This window comes from Vombatus ursinus, unplaced genomic scaffold (genome assembly GCF_900497805.2).
Source record: "Vombatus ursinus unplaced genomic scaffold, bare-nosed wombat genome assembly UNPS02014796.1, whole genome shotgun sequence".
Lineage (NCBI taxonomy): Eukaryota > Metazoa > Chordata > Mammalia > Diprotodontia > Vombatidae > Vombatus > Vombatus ursinus.
Genome location: NW_020954574.1, coordinates 48,976 through 70,530, shown reverse-complemented (window position 1 = coordinate 70,530; position 21,555 = coordinate 48,976). Strand labels below are relative to the sequence as shown.

At 36.5% G+C, this 21,555-nt stretch overlaps 1 protein-coding gene across 1 annotated transcript; it reads left to right on the top strand.

Moving 5' to 3' along the window:
* The first annotated feature begins 11,009 nt into the window (after positions 1-11,009).
* Positions 11,010-11,954, top strand: LOC114049059 (olfactory receptor 52B4-like). Its single transcript, XM_027870248.1, has one exon. The coding sequence runs from the start codon at positions 11,010-11,012 to the stop codon at positions 11,952-11,954; it is 945 nt and encodes a 314-aa protein (XP_027726049.1).
* Positions 11,955-21,555: the final 9,601 nt, after the last annotated feature.

Here is a 21,555-nt window from a genome sequence, read left to right as displayed (position 1 = left end):
CCCAGATATCTGTAATATTAAGCAAGAACTTACTTCCACTGACTCTTTGATTAGATTTTCAGTGGGAGATAAGGAGGAAAAATTGCAAGATTCTTTCTTTTTCTCTGCCTTCACAACCTTGGCCAGGTTGGAGATTATAGAGATAAAAGATTGACAAGGAAAGAAAGGTAATTTGTTTCCCACTTTGTAGAATTTATGGAATTATTAATTAGTGATTGAATTTGTTACTAAAAGGTAATGTCTTTATGTTAAATTTCTAACTTATGTTTTAATTGTTTTTGTAACTGCTAAAACCTATGAATAGATTTTGAAGAGATTTATAGCTAGGATTAAGATCACACAAAGCAGCATACACTATTACTCTTCCTGAAGGCTGATAAATGCTTTGTTTTAGTAGAAGGTAATTTCAAAACAAAACTGAAACTAGTTTGACATGGTTCAACAGAACTTAATTGTTGAGGTAAATTGGTATCAAAGTCACCTAAGTTGAAATAGACTGTGTAACTAGTAAAACAATTAGCAATTAATTGGTATTTTATAAGGAAATCTGTACAGGAAAGATTCAGGGAAATGTTAGACTAGAATATGATTGGGAAATAAGATGAGATGGACTTAAGAAAAATAGTGAGGTTATAGTGAAGTGAGGACTCAGAGTGTAAGAAAGATAAAGTTTTGATGTTTTAGGCCATTAAAGTCCACTGAAAGAAAAAAAAAATTCACAAGACAGAAGGTTTAGATAAGAATGGGTGGAGTATTAAAGAAAGGTGGAATCCCTTTGCATTGACAGTGTGAAGAGAGGATAATGTGAGGGTTTGGAGGTTCAGAAAGAGAAGTTTGAAAAGGTTTTTGATCCCATTGAGATAAAAAGGATATGAGAAATACTTGTTAGCAATTTCATATAGACATTATGCTATCAAATTATACCCTTTGCCACATGGAAAATATAGAAATAAATTTGCAGGATGGACTTATTTCTATAGCATAATAAAATTCTGTCCTTGAACGACCATTTGAAGGATGTATCCCACTGTTTAGAGCTTCATGGGTTCTGAAAAGGGGGGATGGGAATGTAAAACTGCCATCAGGAATCTTTGAACATGAGATAACTGACAGCAGTGGGCTCTATAATTTGATGTGCTGACAGCTAATGGCCCTTGGGAAAATTGAGATTTTGAATTTACCACTGGTGATTGTAAATCTAGATTTGATTTGGTTAAGTTTGTCCCAAAACTGAATTATTATTTTTTATTAATTATTTATAATTATTATTAATTTAAAATAATTTAATAATTGACATTAAGGTGAGGTGCTTGGAAACTGCATGGAGCAGGAGGACGAGTTCAAATCTGGTCTTGGATGCTTACTAGCTGTGACCTTGAGAAAGTCATTTAAATTGTTTGCCTCAGTTTCCTCATCTTAAAATGGGGATAATAATAGTACCTACCTCCCTCAGATTGTTGTGAGGAACAACTGAGATAATTGTAAAGGGCTTAGCACAGTGCCTAGTACATTGTTAGCACTGCATAAATGTTTGCTGTTATTATTGTCTAAATTTAGTGATTTTTGAATGTTATTAGTTTAGAATGCCAAATTGATAGATGGATGAAATTATCTTCTATGTAAGAAGATTCAGAAGTACATTCAACTGAATTGATCTTATTCGGCAAAAAAATGTTTTGTGTTATGCTTTAAAAATACATAATATTGTTTACATTATTGTTAGACTACTAATTTTTCTTATATTGTGATTTTTAGAAATTATTATATAAGAATGCTATTGATTTAAAAATGATACCCAGAGACTGATAAAATGGTATCATTAGAAAATTAACTTCACTTTAATCTGGATGTCATTAGATTATGAATTGAGCTATTAAAGAATGTGATCATAATATGAAAAGTGTTAAGTATTGAATTGGGTCTATTTTGGATAATAAAAATGTTTAGAAAAAAGGTACCACAGACCTTGTAAATGTCCTTATCTATGAGATTCCTTGGGACTTTCTATTTGGGCAGAGTCATAAGATCTTATCAGCCTTGCTGACAACATGTTGTGAGATTTGAAAGCAATGAAGTGGTTTGATGAGAAACTCAGTCCTCTCATAGCTGAAGTGAAAGGGTTTACAAGTTTCTGGGTTTTTAAAAGTGAATTTTTATCTGATAGATTGTTTTGCTGTCATTTATGATATGAAAATCATGAAATTATAACCATTAATATTATGTGTTGAAGTTAGATCTTTCAGCCAAGTTAGTAAAAACTATCTTAAATTTAAAGATTTTATTTTTCCTTAGGGGTTAATAGTCTGGAGGCTTACTCTGGCTACTGCCAGAGTTTTTCTGGGTTTTTAAGTGAACTATTACCTGTTCATTGTATGTGTGACTCCAGAATGTGGTTATTTTTAATTTCTCATCATTGATTTCTACTCCAGGATAGATTTAAACTAGAAATGATAAATAAGGAAAGGCTTTTATCTGCTGATATGTGCTTATATGCTCTTATATGTTTTATTAACTGTTATTGCAACATGAGAAAAATAATAATAACAAACCCCTAAGTTGTGATTAGTGAAATTTTGCTATTTAAGGTGAAGTCTCATGGGACTGTATTTTGATATAGTTCTGAGTTTTAATTTCAGGTATAATTGTCTGGATGTCATTAAGCTAACAGTCCCCCATTCAAGGAAAATGTCATGTGCTTCCCAAAGGGTGTGTGGGCTGAAACTGCTATAGGTATATGTCTGTGCTTGGGAAAACTGAGAGGACAACTTTGTGTAGTCAAAGATAAGATCCTCTTGACTCAATTTTCCCTCAATACTTCCTTTCTGAACAGGAAATTTTCCTACCTGGTTAATTCTGAGCCTGGCTATAACAATCTGTGATTAATGTACAATTTAGCGGTATGATCAAACAGATCTGAGGAACACACACACACACACACACGCACACTCTCTCTCTCTCTCTCTCACTCCAGTCCAGAATTTGGGCAAATCCCATCTCATGTCTGTATACTAAAAGCTAATGTCTGCATCCTGGTTCCTCCTGTGATGAATCCCATCATATATGGGATTAACTGAAGGCCTATCTTCTGTTTATATTCATCTCAGCTGACCAAAAATTGACATATGGAATAATTATGTTAACTGTTTGAAATTCCTTAGGTAGAAGTCAAAGGGAAGTTTGAGCTTTCCAAAGAGATTTAGCTATTCTCCTAAATGAGTAAGGAAGGATTTCACCGGGCTCTAAGCTTTCCTGGTTACCTTGGTGATATGTAAATATCTCCTCTCAGTCCACTGTGAATTCTCTAAATGTAGTTTAATCTGTAACCTGACTTAGTTTATCTATGAAGTCTATTTAATGAGGTTTGCCTCTTTAAGGAATACATAGAATTATTACTCTGCTTAATTAAGTTTGTTCAACTTTTATGGATATTTGTGGCCGTGTGTGTGTGTGTGTGTGTGTGTGTGTGTGTGTATGTATATATTCCCCCCCTACACACAACCTTGGGTATTGCTTTCAATGCCAGAGAAATCTCCCTGTATTGTGTAGAAGTTTGCACTCAATCTAGCTCTTACCTCTCCTTGAAGGGATTTCTATTAAGCCCAAGAAAATATAGGTAAGTGAGGAGCATGTTGTCAATCACTCAAGTTATTTTAATGAACTTCCTTTGACATCTTAACCCAGCTCTCTGCTTCTAAGAATGTTGGGCTTTAAAAAGCTCCAAAAGAAGGGGATTGTGAGGAAAATATTTTATTATTAATCTTTTACTGCTATTGTTTGAACTAGCTTTATGTGGCTAGAAATTATCTAACTGTATCTAAAAGAAATTATCTAAAAGCTTACTACAGAGGTCAGACTGACCTCAGTGATGCTCCTGGGAAGCTGCACGGCTGCAGGGAATGCTTAGATCCCACCAATGTCTTCTTTTGGGTACACCCCAAGCTTGTGCTTTGTGTCCGTTCCTTCAATTTGAATGTATGTACTTACCTGCTGATATATCAAACTGCCTTTCTCCGGACACCACCTACTGCACACGAGGGGCCAATCAAACAAATATCCTTATGCTCTTGTCTGAACTCCATATAATATAACCTCACTAAGACTTGGAATAGAACGGCACTTTTTTCTAGCTCTGTCCTTTGCCAAGTGACCTAAGAAAATTCTTTCTAAAACTTTTTTTCATATTTTGGGATTTGTTCTCATAACTAACTCTCCATCATGCCCCAGAGCACATCCCACAACTCCTTTCAGCTTCCTCTTTTTGTATTGCCTTCCCTCATTAGAATATAAACTCTTGGAGGGCAGAGACTGTTTCATTTGCCTGTATCATATCCCCAAGCTGATAACAAGGTTCTCGAAACACAGTAATCACCTAGTTAATATTCTATCTGTTGTCTTGTGCTCCTGGCTTCTGAGCTGGCTTAGTTTGCTGGATTCAATGATTTATTGCATCTGAGACCCAATTAAAATGTCTTTTCAGGCATCGGTGCCATAGACAGATGCCTTCCCTTGTTCCCATTCACCTCTTTCTCTCCTGTTCTCTCTTTGACATGCTCCAAGATGCTGAGAGTGCATTTTCCGGGGTTTATTTACAAGGGAAAAGGAATACATAATTCATAACCACTCTAACAGTGTAGGATAAGTAGAATCACATGTAAAAATACTTTCCAGGATGAGATTGAGTAGCAACAGAGGTTTTCTAACTGTATTTTAGTGAAAGATAGCATAGTATACTGAAAAAAAAGAATTTATCTTCAAAGACATGATGAGTTCAAACACTGGTATGGTGGATTTCCACTTCTGTAACCTTGAGCAAGTTACTGGTTCTCTCAGTGCCTCAGCTCCCTCATCTGCAAAATGAGAACAATAATGCTTGTACTATCTACTTGACAGTTGTTGGGAAGAAATGTTTTGTATGCCCTATAATTGCAACTAATGAAAGGGATAGATATGGTGTATGAGTTTTCACCTGTAATATATGGCCCTCCTTAGGCCAGAAGATGTCTGCCAGTACATCTTGCTTTCTTCATGGTCTTTGATAACTGTTACCTTCCTTTTCAGGACACATTGAACTCAGTTTTTATGTTTTTCTACCTGGCATCTCTGTATTAACACATATATTGATTTTTCTAATATTATACCCATGTTTTGAAAATCATGAAGGTTTCTGTTACAACATGAGGGGTGGGGAGGCTTGTGTCTAATGCTCCATCAGTATTTCTGCATAATGCTTGACTAACTGCTAACTTGTCTTTCAAAGAAAAAACATGTACATAAAAGCAGTGTTCCCATCACCCTCAAAATACCAGCCTTCAATCTGGAATGCAGATAACCCCCAAAGTTCCCCATAAAGTTCCTAATGACCTGAGACAAATAACTTGAAGCCTCCCAAAAGATACCCTTTATTTATTAGGATGTACTTGAATAAGGAAAGTAATGATGATGGAGAGAGATATACCTACAGAGAGAAACAGATAGTGATGGCTTTATAGTGATAGAGAGACAAAAGAGAGAGACAGAGACAGATAGAGACAGAAAGAGAAATACAAACATAGAGGTAGACAGAAATCTAAATTAATCCTCCCTTGTGGGAGATAACTAAGATTCTAAGAATATGACCCCCTGGGACTGGTAAAGGAGAGAATCAACAACTCAGCTGCTCCTGTCCTTTTTATTCAAGTGACACCACAGTCATTGGGCATTTTTTTGGCTGGTGCAGTCACCATCAGAGGCTGGTAAGGAACCACCTGAAACTGGTAATTTGATTAGTCAGGTGCTTTGGATGGGAGAGAGGGCACGAGAGGAGGACAGTGTAATGATGAATGACAGAGGGGCTTATTCAGGAATCAATAGCAAGGCAAAATTATAAAGATGGGACAGAAAATTTGGGGCATCAAGGTTTTTTTTTTAATTGGATCATATCATACATTTTAGAACATTTAAAAACCATGGAGTACAACCCCTTCATTTTACAGATAAAGAAACTGAGGCTGAGAGAGATTAAATGACTTGCCCATAGTTGTAAAGCAGGTAACTGTATGAAGCAGGATTTGAACCCAGTTCTGATCCTGATTCCAATCTAGTGTCATTACACTAACCCACAATGCCACTATGGCCATGGTGAGTAAAGGAAACAAGAGACCCATGCACTGGGGTCTCACACCAGAAATTGAAGATTTGTTCTTTGAAGTCAGCATAAGAAGGCTGTCCTCTCTGAATATCCTCTAAGAGAAAGGCTTCCTTCTTTGCTTCTGGTTCTGGGTGCTTTCACCACCCAAGGAATTAAAAGAGCTCTCTTGCTCACAGGTTCTTTGAGGTCATAGCAAACTTTGCCCTTTATTTCTTTTTCCCACGGCTCCTTTTAAGTGATTGGCACATAAGTCCACAATTTTCAGTGAAAATTTTGTTTCCTAACATCTGAGACCTCATAGGACACAAGCTATGTTAAGTCTGTATGTTATCTCAACCACAGGTGCCTACCTTAGAGTGTTTAGCATAAGAAGCAGACTGTGCTTTCAAGCCCATACCAGCCAGACTCTCTCTTGCTATTTTCTGAGGAAAAAATATATTTCTGGCTAATGCAAGGAGTAACTCTCAGATGCACATAACCACTGTATGATTGTGTAGGCTTCTGGTTGCTAGATTTTTTTGCTTTATCTTCTCGCAGTCTTGACCTAGGCAACTAGGTGGTACAATGGTTAGAGTATTGATTTTGGAATCATGGAGATTTGTATAGAAACCTGCTTCAGACATTTCCCATTGTATGACCCTGGACAAGTCATTTAATCTCTCTCTTCCAGCCTCAGTTTCCTCATGAGTAAAATGGAGACAACACGAGCATTTGCCTCACAGTGTGGTTTTGTGAATAGGGTGACGTAACATATGTATAGTGTCTTACAAACCTTAAGGTGCTATATAAATGATAGCTATTACTATTACTCGATTATACCAAATAATAAGCTTGCATGTATAAATCATTTTAAAGTATGCAAAGTGCTTTACAAACATCTCATTTTATCTTCACTATGGCTCAATTATTATCCCCATTTTATATATGAGGAAACTGAGGCTGAGAGAAGTTAATTGACTTGCCCATGGTCCCATATCTAGAGTGGGGCCAGATTTTAATTTATATCTTCCTGACTCTAAGTCCAGTGCTGTACCCATTGTGCTATCCTCCCGCTTTATCTAGAGTTATAAGGTATCAGATTTGAAGAGGATCTTAATGATCATCTACTCAAGGCTCTTGTTTTTATTGAAGATAAGCCTCTTCAGCCTCTCAAAGCTTCTTCTTCAGCCAGCTCTGATTCTTGAATAACTGAAATCTTTTTTATTTGTTAGTTTCTCAACAACTCATGGCCTTTTCATAGTCCTCTTACTGATTATTTCAGAACATCCTGAGGCAGGGTGGAGTGTTGGAAAGAACACCGAATTTGACATCTGCAGACCAAGTTTCCAGGGAGCTTGGGAGCATCACTTTAGAGCTGAAAATGGGGGTGGGGGTGTTGAAGGCTACTCTGATCCTGTAAGCAGAGTGGTCTATTTTTTGTTTAAGCATTTATACCTTGGAAATCAGCAATCTATAAATTAATGTTTGAATTATTGTTTTGTTGATTGTCTAGAATTTTGAAAGGGTTAATAATTAAGATAAACTTGAATGTAAATACATATGTATATATGTGTACATATGTGTGTGCATGTGCGTACATAACTATGTGTATATATTTGCATATACATGTTGTGGAGAGCCAGATTATTAAACATTTGTCATCCTACCTCTGTATTGCTATAAACATTAATTGAACTCAGCTATTGTGTAGTGCAATCCTCAGAGAATGAAGTCATCATTAGATCTTAGGTCCAGTGACTGTAGTCTAATAATAATAATAATAATAATAATAATAAAAAGAACTGACATTTACATAGCACTTTAAGGTTTATAAAGTACTTTATATCCACAATCTCGTTTCAGCATCACAGCACCCCTGGCTGTAAGGTATCCCATCAATCCTGATGCTTACTGCTATAACTTGTCAACTGGAGCAAATCTCTCAGTTTCTCAATCTAAGAAGGTGGGAGATCAAATACTGTATTCATAAAGCAAAAGATTTGGATATAATAGCAAGAATAATAATAACTTACAGTTCCATAGCTTTAAGGCTTGCAAAACACTTTACACAGATAGTCTCACTTGCTCCCACCCCCACAACTCAGTAAGATAGGCCAGTACTGTTACTTTCTCCATTTTGCTGATATAGAAAATGAGAGCCGTGGAAGCTAAACGACTTGCCTAGGATTGAATGACTGAAACAGTTAATAAATAAATGTCTGAGTCTATCAGTCAATCAACATACATTTATTAAACACCTTACGTATCTTAAGCACTGTACTGTTAGGGACAAACAAAAGTGATATAGTTTCTTCCCACTAGAGCAGATTTTAAGTTTCCATCCTAACAGGGAGATAATATCTTAACATATCAGCATATATGTGTATATGCGTGTGCATGTATATAATACACAGGCATTATACAAATAGTGACTCCTTAAGATAACATAATTCCTCCAATATAAACCTTGGTAATATTTTAAAAAATATACATTATATACACACCACACACATACATATATATGTGTGTTTGTGTGTACACACATAAATACATACCTATAAATATGCAAATATTTGTATATGTGTATATATACATATATAATACATATATATGTTATATAATACAAAGTAGGCCCAAGGCAACCATGGATGAAGTGGTGCTAGTAGCTGAGCAGACCAGAATAGGATAACTTTGATTTTATATTTCTGTGACCCTAAGCAAGTCACCTAATACTTCTAGACCTCATTTTCATCATTCACCAAATGAGATGTTTAGACTCAATAGTGTATAAGTTCTGTTCCAGATGAACATTCTATGGGAGTTCTATGATCAGAATTTTGCTTCAGAAATATCACTTTGGCAGTTGTGTGGAGGATGAACTAGAAAGGGAAGTGAATGGATTCAGGAAAACCAGGTAGGGATCTAAGTCAGAGTCCAGACAACAGGTAATGAGGGGCTTAACTTGAGTAGTTTTGGTGAGAGAGTAGAGAAGAGAAAAGATGCAAAAGATGTTGAAGAGCTCAAATCAACAGGTCTTGACATTTTACTGGATCAAGAGATGAGAGAAATTGAAGAGTTGAGTATGACTCCCAGTTTGTGAGCCAAGGTAACTAGAAAAATGTTGGCTACCTTAGCAAAAATGGGGAAATTAGAAGGAGGGATGGGTTTAGGAATAAAGATAATGAGTTTGGTTTTGGCCATGTTGAGTTTGAGATGCCTATGAAATATCCAGGTGGAAATGTCCCATAGGCAGTTGGAGAAGTGGGCCTGGAGGACAGGAAAGATCAGGACTGGATAGAGATTTTACAGTCATTTGCAAAAGTATAGTAGTTTGAACCCAAAGATACTGAGGAGATCCATCAGAAGAATATAAAAAGAAAAGAGAGAGCATCTAGAATAGAACCCAGGAGAACACCTATGCATATCAGGAAGGAAATGGATAATAATCCTACAAATTAGATTGAGAAGTATCAATAAGAGAAGCATAACAGAACAATATCACAAAAAACCGAGGAAGATAGGGATATTGTCAATATTGTCAAATTTTGCATAGAGTTGTTTAATTTTGTCTTTTTAACATGAGAACTAAAGAAAAATGTCATTAAATTTAACACTGGGATCACTGGCCATCTTAGAGCTGTTTTAGTCAAATAGTGATATTTGACTGTAGATTGTGAGTAGAAAGTTAAAAAAGTAGAGGTGACAGCAATTATAGATAGATTTTTCTAGCAGTTTGGTTGTGAAAAGGAGGGTGACAGTAAGTTTGAGGACAATAATTTGAGTTTCTTCCAGATTTCTTTCCAGTTTTCCAAAATTTTTGTCAAATAGAGGGTTCTTGTCTCAAAAGTTCGAATCTTCGGGTGTATCAAATACTAGATTACTATAGTCATTTACTACAGCATATTGTATACCTAGGGGCAGGTAGGTGGCACTGTGGATAGAATGCCAAGACTGTAGTCAGGAAGATTCAACTTCCTGAGTTCAAATCTGGCCTCACAAACTTACTAGTTGGTGATCTTTGGCAAGTCAATTAACCCTGTTTTCCTCAGTTTCTTCATCTGTAAAATGAGCTGGAAAGAACATGGCAAACTACTCCAGTATCTTTGCCAATCAAACCCCACATGGGTTAGTGAAAAGTTGGACATGACTGAAACAACTGAACAACAAGACTGTGTACCTAATCTATTCCATTGACCAATCATTCTATTTCTTACTCAGTTTCAGATTGTCAAGGTGATTTAACATAGGAAATTGGAATTGAGAGAAGGAAACAATATCAATAGTAAGCATATGCAAACCAATTGACATAGCATCTAAATTAATAAATAAACATAACCTGGACTGCAAAAAGATGTATTGAGTAACAATAATTATAGCACGTTTCAATGTTCCTCTTTCAGAGACTGACAAAATTAACAGAAAAACAAAAAAGGGAAACTATAGACCTGAAAAAAAATAAAGTTGGATAATTTAGAGCTGAAAGACTCTGTGGTGTCTTTTTTTTTAATGCATTATATCATTCTATATTATTTATTTATTTTTTCTGTGGTGTCCTGAGCAACCACATTAAAACTATATGTATTTCTCACCACTAAATAATACATTTATTTATTTTTCTTGTTTTTTTTTAGGCAATTGGGGTTAAGTGACTTGCCCAGGGTCACACAGCTAATAAGTGTCAAGTGTTTGGTCTGAGGCTGAATTTGAACTCAGGTCCTCCAGACTTCAGGGCCAGTGCTCTATCCACTGTGCCACTTAGCTGCCCCTAAATAATGCATTTATAAAAATGAACCATGTGCTTGGGTAAAGAAAAAGAGTAAACATATATTTAAAAAATCAGAAGTACTAAACCCATCCTTTAATTTGAGATATTACTATCTTGACAGGGTGACCTGCCATGAACATGACCATCGCTAACATCACTGTCATAAGCCACACACTTTTCTATCTTCTGGGCATTCCTGGCCTGGAGGATCAGCATATCTGGATCTCAATCCCATTTTTTATCTCCTATTTTATTGCTTTCCTTGGTAACAGTCTCCTCATCTTTATTGTTGTCACTGATCACAGCCTCCATGAACCCATGTATATCTTCCTGTGCATGTTGGCTGGAGTTGACATTTGCCTCTCCAACATTACAGTTCCTAAAGCTCTGGCCATTTTTTGGTATAATTCTGGAGGGATATCCCTATATGGGTGTATTACTCAATTGTTCTTCATCCACTCTACCTTTGTTGCTGAATCAGGAATCCTTCTGGTAATGGCATTTGACCGTTATATTGCCATCTGTTACCCGCTGAGATACACAATGATCCTTACCCCCTCAGTGATTATAAAAACCAATGTGGCTGTGTTATTGAGAAGTGTTGTTACCATATTCCCCATAATATTCCTTTTGAAGAGGCTAACTTTCTGCAAAAATAATCTTCTCCCACACACATATTGTGAACACATTGGTTTGGCCAAGTATGCTTGTGCAAGCATTCAAGTGAATATCTGGTATGGTGTATTTGTCCTTTTGATAACTGTGGTACTAGACATTAAACTCATTGTTGCATCCTACTGTATGATTCTCCATGCCATCTTTCACATCCCCTCTCAAGACGCTCGTTACAAGGCTCTGCATACCTGCGGTTCCCATATCTGTGTCATCTTCCTCTTCTACATCCCAGGAATCTTCACATCTCTAGTCCAAAGATTTGGTAAACATATCCCACCTCATGTCCACATTCTAATGGCTAATGTCTGCATGCTGGCTCCTCCTATGATGAACCCCATCATATATGGGATCAAGACCAAACAGATCAAGAACCGTCTATCTTATTTGTTGTTTCAGAGACAAAGATGACCTCAGCAGTGACAGCTAGATGAACCTTCTCTTGGAGACATTAACAAGCAAAGACAATGGTTTTGAACAAGGAGAAAGGAGGAGGGTTAGATAGGACAATGGAAAGACTGCTGAGGTATAGCAGTGAGGTGGAACATGCAATAGATTTGGAGTCTGATAACCTAGGCATGAATTTTACCTCTTTTGTGTAAACTTGGGGACTAGTAAGTTTACTTCTTTGATTTTCATTCTCTTCATACATCACTCAAATGTGACCAGTCAAACCCACCTGTCTTCCAAACTTTTCTCTTTGTTGAAAGCAACCTCTTTCTTCTCTTAGGTTTGTCATTTTCTTGTCACCTCAGTCCCTTTTCTTTCTCTTCAGATACTCATCCATTTGCCAAATCCTGCCTAATACCTATAGTGCATAGCCTTCTCACCTCCACCTCCCCAAATCCCTTTCTTTCTTCAAGAATCCCCTCAAACATCACCTTCTACACAAAACCTTTCCTGCTATGCCCAGCTGGAGTGCCCTCCCTTCTTTAACTGCCTTGTATTTAACTACCTTAAACTGCTATGTATTTATTGTCATTATATTTTACTACCTGTATTTATTCATGTGCTTGTTGGTTTCCCCTTAGAATGTAAGGTCCTTGAGAGGACAGATTGTTTTATTTCTTTGAAATTGTCTTCCCAGAAAAGAACATAATACTTGGCACCTAGTGTGCGGTTAAAAATAATTATTGATTACTTGCTTGGTTGATTGAACCAGTGTCCCTTCCAGTCCTAAATCCTTTGATCATTTTAGCTTTCTCAGAGGCAGCACAGTGTATGTACTAGGAAGAACCTTGGGAGTCTGGGAGTCAAAGGAACTAGGTTCCTGCTACATACTATTCATGTGACCTAGAGCAGCCCATTTTATTTATCTAATTCTTAGATTCCTTGTGTGTAAAATAAAATGTTTTAAATAGATGATCTTTAGGGTTCCTTTATTTCTAAACATACCATTTTTTAATCTTATGAATACAATGACTGCTTGGTTTCTAGTACATTTCTACAAAAATTTTCTTTATTTTAGGTATACTTATAAGTGTATATATTAACTATTGACTCCCCTGATAGAATGTAAGCTCTTTGAGCACAAGGGCTATTTTATTTTTCTTCCCCTGGCACCTAGTACAGATCCTGGTACATAGTAGGTGCTGAAGAAATATTTGCTTTTATTGTATTGTGAATTATTTTACTATATTAGACCTATGCTGGCCTGTGGATTGCTAGGATTTTTTTTCTCTGGAGATGTTTGATAGTTACCACCACCACTGCCACCACTGCCACCACTACCAACAATAAGAACAATAATAAGAACAATTATGGGCTTGTTTTTGGAAACAGGGTTTTATGATGACAATTCAGGATGAAATTATCATCACCAGAAATTATAGGAATGTTATCCTTTAAAAAATTAATTTTATTTTTGGATCTAAATTCTCTCCCTCCACCTTTCTTCTCCCTTACTCATTGAGAAGGCAAGAAGAATAAAGTCCATTGTAAATATGTATAGTTATACAAAAAATTCCTACATTAGCCATGTTCAGAAAGACAGGGAAAACAAAAAAGGTAAATAAAATAAAATAATGAATGCTTTGATCTTTACATTGAATGCATTATTTCTCTATATGAAGGCATATGGCATGTTTCATCATGCGTGTTTTGGAATTGTGCTTAGTTATGATGTTAAAGTTTATAATTGTTTTAGAATTGATTATCTTTACAATATTGTCATTTTATAAATTGTTCTCTTGGATCTGCTCATTTCACTTCACGTCAATGCAAAATGGAAAACTAATTCTTCTCATGTTTGTTCCGAAACTAACCCCTTCATCAATTCATATAGAGCAATAGTATTCCATCCCATTTGTGTACCAGAACTTGATCAGCTATTCCACAATTGATGGGTATTCCCTCCATTTCCAATTCTTTGTTACCACAAAAGAGCTAAGATACATACATACATACATACATACATACGTATAAAATTTTTAACATATTGGGTCTTTTCCTTTTTTTATCTCTTTCAGGTAATAGACATAGTAACAGTATCACTGGGTTAATCAGTATGCCTAGTATAATATCTTTTGGGTATGGTTCCAAATTGATTTCCAGAATCATAGGACCAGGTCATAGCTCCATCAACAAGCATTAGTATGGCTGTTTTCCTACATCAGAGCCAATCTAATGGGTGTGAAGCATTACCTCAGAGCTGTTTTAATTTACATTTCTCTAATCAGTAGTGATATGGAGCTTTTTTTCTTATGGCTATTGATAGCTTAGATTTCTGCCTCTGAAAAATACTTATTCATATCCTTTGATCTTTTATCAATTAGGGAATGGCTCTAGTTCCTATAAATTTCATTAAGTTCTTAGAAATATATCTTAGAAATGAGACCTTTATCAGAGAAATTTCTTGCAAAGACCTTCTTCTCCCCTGTCTCTCTTCTAATTTTATTTTGATTTGTTCTGTTTGTGCAAACCCTTTTTAATTTTATATAATCAAAATTGTGCCTTTTACCTACTATGTACCTCTTTATTTCTTGTTTGGTCGTCTTCCACTCTCCATTTATCTGACAGGTAATTTCTTTAATTCTAAGAAAATTTTCTTAATGTGCTTGGATTCAGTGATCAAAGTAAAATATACAAGGGAATGGTAGGAACATGCTACCCATCATTGCATGTTTAAAAATTTTAGCACTTAATAAATACCTAGCAAGACATGAACTGTCTAGCTATCAAAAGCTTACTTTTCTCCCCTGAACTGACATGACAAATTCCTGTACTACAAATCCAGACCTCAAAATGCCCTGGAGGACACAAGAAACATATTATACTAGAGTCTGATCATTATTACTGCCCTTCCTTTTAATTAGCCATTACCTTTACCATTACAATTGCTCAGACATAACACTGATTCATAAAAACACAAGAATAACATTTTTAGGGGGCAGCTAGGTGGCGCAGTGGATAGAGCACCGGCTCTGAAGTCAGGAGGCCCTGACTTCAAATCCAGCCTCAGACCAAACACTTGACACTTACTAGCTGTGTGACCCTGAGCAAATCACTTAACCCCAATTGCCTTAAAAAACAAAACAAAACAAAACAAAAAAAAGAATAGCATTTTAAAAAATGCTACCATACCAAATATTCATAATCTGTCCACATGGAACAAAAAAACTTTTTTAAATATAAAGACCTGCCTAGTTGACAGGGGAAAGCAGTTATCAAAGTCGTATGAAAGACACATTGTTATCGTTTCTGGAGTCTTTTAGAGGATTCTGTCAGTGACTTATTTGAGGAGAGGTTTACCTTCATTGAATTACAACAGAGTAGTTATTTTATTCATTTGCGAAATTGTTCATGGAACATTAACTACAAAAGAGCAATAGCAGGATAGCAACTTGTCCAGTGGTGTGACTGGGGAAGTCACTTAACCTTTGGATTGCTTAGTTTTCTAATCTGTAAAATATTGAGGATATTAGATTTGTTGGCCTCTCAGGTCTCTTCCAACTTTAAATCAACATCTCCATTTTCTTAAAAACCCTTCTTCCCACAATATCTTGATAGGGTATGAAAAGAAATGGTGCATGTTGTCTGTCTATTGGTTTTTATCGCTAACTCCTACTATATAACTAACCTGCCTCCATTTCTAATTATCCAGCTCTATAATAACAACTACAACGAAAATAACAACATTAACTAAAATTTAACACCTATGTTTTATGGACTGTGCTAAGTATTTTACAAATATTATCTCCTTTGATCTTCCCAACAACCCTGGGAGATAGGTGCTATTACTATCCTCATTTTACAGTTGAGGAGACTAAGACAGGCAAAGTTTAAATGATTTATCCAAGGTTACAAAGCTAGTAAGTGTCTGAAGCTGGATTTGAACTCAAGTCTTCCTGACTTTATGCCCAGTGTTCTATCTACTGCATCACCTGGCTACCTCTATGCCCTCATTCCTGGAAATATCTTGCATCTGATTAACTCTCATCATGTGCCCCATACTATCGTATCTCAATTTTATTCATGACATCATACATAAGTAAAGTTCAAAATTATGTAAAATTCCTTGAGAAACATAAGAAGGATTAGCCAGTTAAGGTAATCATAATGGAGAAGTGGCATTATAGTATGGGTAGTTTTTTCATTAGTGGAAACAGAGGCACATATGTGAGCAAGTAATTTCAGACATAGAGAGCTGCAGGAGCCAATGCAGGCAAATCAGAAATATGGGCTATGTTTATAAGGGCCAGGTATCAGACACAACAACATTCACAATGCTCTGAGTTCTGAATCTGTTTGGGTACTCATCTCACCTTAATCCTACTTAACAGCACACCCTGTTTTCCTATGTGACAACCAGAGAGAGCTCAGAAAATGCTAATTCACATAAATGGTAGCAGATAAAATGTGGTTAATGGGCCTTCGCCATTGCCCCCTTTTCTAATCCCAGCACTCATATCTATGGATCACAGAGAGAGTTCGAACAGAAAGCACCCAAGTCCCTGAGGCATATACACATTCTCACACACACATTCATGACATTCTTTGGGTTGCCAACCCAAGGTTCCCATACTCTTATTCTCTTAGCTTTGATGCAAGAAATCTTTCTCATACTCCAGATGCTGATTTTTCAACCCACTCTGTTTTTGACTACACTGGCTTTCTTACACAACTACAAGGCATACAAATTCCTCAAATTATGTTCTTTTTCCCTCTCCCTCTCCTTACTTTCCCTTTTCTTTTCCTTCTTTCTCTCCATCTTCCTCTCCTTCTATTACTTTTCCCCTCTCCCTCTCTTATACTGTCATACAGTTTTCCTCATCCTCAACCATCACTGGCTTATTCTACACAAATGTTAGCACTCTGCCCCTAATTCATATCACCACAGACAGGACCTAGTTTCAATAAAGATGACTCTACACACAGTGAAGAGAGTAGGTCCTGTCACATTTTAAATAGTCCCAAGATTTGTTGGCATTTTAAAGTATTTATGGCCCCAACACCTCCCATGTTCAGCTGTTTCCTATTTGAACGAATTTTTAGAATATAAAAATGGTTACTAATCTAGATTGACCTGATTTTGAAGTATGTGGAGGGGCAGTATATGAGAAAAGTCTGGAAGAGGTAGGGTTTTGTCAGGTGGCTGAAAGCCATGAATGTAGAACTAAAGACTTTGAATTTGATTCAACAGAAAATAAGGAATTATTGAAGGATTTGGATTAAGGGAGCAACATGGTCAGATTATGTATAAGGAAGATAAATTTGACAGTAGTATGAAGAATGGTTTGGCTGGGGAAAATAGGAGAAAAACTAGTTAGGAGGTTATTGGAATGATACACTTTTCTAGTAATTAGAGGCCATACTATAGTTCTTGGAGGTAAAAAAAAAAAAAGAAAAAGATTTGAGAGATAGAAAGGAATTTATGAATGATTTGGTGGAAAACTGTGGAAGATAGAATAATCAAAGATAAAATAAAGACTTTGAACATGGAAGACTGAGTAAATGGTGTTGTCACTGACAGAAATATTAAAACAGCAGAAATATGTTTAGGTAAAACTAAAATGGTTCAGTTTTAGACATACTGAGTTTGAGGTGGGAAAAACAGTCAGTCAATCAACAGACATTTATTAAATACCTACTATATGTCAGGCACTTTGCTAACATGCTGATAATACAGAGAAAGGTTAAAAATGGTTCCTGATGCCAGGAAGCTCACATTTTTAATGAAGAACTAATATGTAAACAACAATGTACAAACTAGATGTCTGTGTGTGTGTATATATATATATATATGTATATATATATATACACACATATATAATGGATATAATCATCAGAGGAAAAGGCACTAGAATTAAGAGGGATTGGGAAAGCTTCATGTAGAAGGTGAGCTTTCAGCTGGGATTTGTAGGACGCCAAGGAATCCATGAGGCAGAGATAACAAGGGAGAGAATTCTGTGCATGGGGAGCAGTGAATGAAAATGCAGTGACTGTCAGACTCCTGTGTGAGAAAGATGAAGTCAGTGTCACTGGATTGGAATACACTGGCATTAAGTGAGGTGTAAGAAAACTTGAAAGATAGGAGGGTCGTGAAGGGCTTTGACTGCCAGACAGAGGATTTTATATTTGATCTTTGTGGTGATAGAGAACCACTAGAGTGTATTGAATGGGGTTGTGGCTAATATGGTCAAACTTTTGCTTTAGGAAGATCATTTTGATAACCGAGTGAGGCATTGACTGGAGTAGGCAGGGAGACAGAGAGACGGAACAAAAGGCTACTTAAGTAGGCCAGGTCTGAGGTGATAAGAGTCTGTACCAGAGCAGTGATAGTGGTCAGATGAGAAAAGATGGTGCATATGAGAGATGTTATGAGGGTCTAATTGGAAGTGCTTGGCAACATTAGAAATAGGAAGATAAGCAAGAGTGAGAAATCCAGGATGACAATGCACACGAAATTACAGAGTTACAGAATTTCAGAGGTCAAATTTACAGAGGTCATCTGTTTCAAAGAACTTCAGTGTTTTTATTCTTCATTAGTGTGTGATCTCATGAAATGATTACTCTTTACAACAATGCTGATTCTAATTGATCCATGCCCCCTCATCCTATTTAACTCTTGTCCATTTCCTCCATGAATTATAGCGGGCTTTATTCAACATGCATGGAGGCTTCTTCCAGATCTTTTGCCATTGAGTAGCTACTAATGTAACATATAAACTATCCATTGATTATCCCCTTCTCTTGCTCCATGACTGGCCCACCAATATTTGGAGTTACACATTGCCTGGATAAAATCCTTTACACAACTTGTCTGTGTATGTTTATTGGTTGCTGTCTACTCTTGCCTACCATGTTTCTTTACATTGCTCTTAGGAGTAATTTTCAATTTTAATTTTATAGAGACTGTGGTTATCCCATGATTCCCAATCATATAGTGTCATCAGAAGATGTTTATTTTTTTTTACTTTTATTATTTTTTAAAGGACCTTTTCTGATAAAAGTTTGAATCCAAAGTATATAGAGAGAATTCACAATACATATATGTGTATGTGTATAAACAAGAACCATTCCTTAATTGATAAATAGTTTTCAAAGAAAGAAATATAACTATTAAATTATATTTAATAAATATGTAATTGACTATCGGGGTGTAGGGTGTGTTCAGGGAAGACTATTACCTCTGGTGTGAGGGCTACTGAGCCCTTTTCAGGGCTGCTTTTCATGTTTGGTGTCTACCTGATCCACCTAAGTCTCACCTGTGGCTACAAGAAGCTGTAGCATATGTAGTAGCCACATCCTGGTAAACTGTTTTGGCAAACATAGTAAACTGTTTTGGCAGATGGGATAAACAAGACTGAGGGTAACCAAGGAGTCTCAAACCCGTTAGTGATTTAGGGGGGTGTCTACCCCAAGCATGTGAGGACTTCCCCTGGTGGAATGGATGGATAACAATTTGTTCCAACAGTCACGAAGGCAGCTGAAGCAGGCGTCATGGAGTGCTTAGGGCTTGGTTAGACCTCAAAGACACCAAAGTTATCCACTGCATCTCAAGCCATCACCAATCATCTTGACTCTGTCCTGCCACTGGGCCATGATGACTCTGGAAGAGAGAGTGAGGACAATGACTTCGTACAACTCTGCCTCACTTAAATCCAATTTGTGTATGAATCAGAAGACATCACTCATATAATTTTATCATTTTTACCTATCTCACAGTCCTTTGGTAACAGGCAAGTGAGAAAGCAACAGGTGTGGATACACTGGAAGCTATAGTCACAACCTTGCACACAGGTGGCCCAGGCCATAGGGTCGTCTTAATGGAAGCAGCAGTGGAATTAAGCAGCCCCCTGGGTGTCTGAGCAGCCTTTTAAGGACTGCACTGCTCACCATCTGGTATGAGAAAGGGACTAGAAGAGGTGCCCCAAATACTGTCTGATTACCCAAACCTGTCCTGATTACTGTGGCAGGCAGGGATTCCACCCTATGTGTGAAACACCAAAAAATGTACAAAACTTCTGCAAAGCTGATTCCACTCATCATCCGTATGTGGAATGTGTACACTCTTATAGACAACACAAAATCCAGTAGACCTGAAAGACGAACAGCTATTGTTGTGAGAGAACTCAGTAGGTATTACATCCAAATATTAGCCTTGAGTGAAACAAGGCTGAGAAATAAAAGCTAGCTTACCAAAGTTAGAGCTGGATATACATTTTTCTGGAGTGGCCACAGTGAAGGGGAGCACCATGAAGCTGTTGTAGGTGTTGCAATCAAAACTAATCTAGTCAACAAGCTTGTGGGCCTATCAAATGGAGTGGATGACAAGCTCATGATGATGTGATTGTCTCTTACAGGAAAATGCCATACTACCATCATCAGTACCTATGCTTTCACCATGACAAACCCCGATGAGGTCAAAGAAAAATTTTATGAAGACCTGGAGGACCTCATGATCTATGTGCCAAAAGAGGACAAACTTATAATTCTGGGTGACTTTAATGCTAGAGTAAGCTCAGACTACTAGACATGGCAGGGAATCCTTGGGAGGAATGAAGTTGGAAACAGCAATAGCAATGGTCACTTACTTTTTTTTCAGTTTTCATTTAGTATTTGATATTTGAAATATTTATATTTGAAAGTCAAATTTTCTATTCAGCTCTGGTTTTTTCATCGTGAATGCTTGACAGTCCTCTATTTCGTTGAATATCCATTTTTCCCCTGAAGGATTATACTCAGTTTTGTTGGGTATGTAATTCTTGGTTGTAATCCTAGTTCCTTTGTCCTCAAGAATATCATATTCTAAGCTCTCTGATCTTTTAATGTAGAAGCTGCTAAATCTTGTGTTATCATGACTGTGGCTCCAAGGTATTAGAATTGTTTCTTTCTGTCTGCTTGCAATATTTTATCCTTGACCTGGGACCTCTGGAATTTGGCTATAATATTCCTGGCAGTTTTCCTTTGGGGATCTCTTCCAGCAGGTGATCAGTTGATTCTTTCAATTTCTGTTTTACCCTGTGGTTCTAGAATATCAGGGCAGTTTTCTTTGATAGTTTCTTGAAAAATAAAGTCTAGACTCTTTTTTTTTTTTTATCATGGCTTTCAGGAAATCCAATAATTTTTAAATTATCCTTCCGGGATCTATTTTCCAGGTTAGTTGTTTTCCAATCTTCTATTTTTTCATTCTTTTCCTTTTTTTTTTTTTTGTTTCTTGATTTCTCATTAGCTTCCATTTGCTCCATTCTAATTTTCAAGGAATTATTTTCTTCAGTGAGCTTTTGGACCTCCCTTTTCCTTTTGTCCAGTTCTGATTTTTAAGGCATTTTTCTCCTCATTAACTTTTTGGACCTCTTTTACCATTTGGCCTATTTTGTTTTTTAAGGTGTTATTTTCTTCATTTTAAAAAAAATGTGTCTCTTTTGGCAAGCTGTTGACTTGCTTTTCATGATTTTCTTGCATCACTCTCATTTCTCTTCCCAGTTTTTCCTCTACCTCTCTTGCTTGATTTTCAGAATCCTTATGTGTGTATCACATGACCTCATCACCAACACTGTCTTCTGTTTAC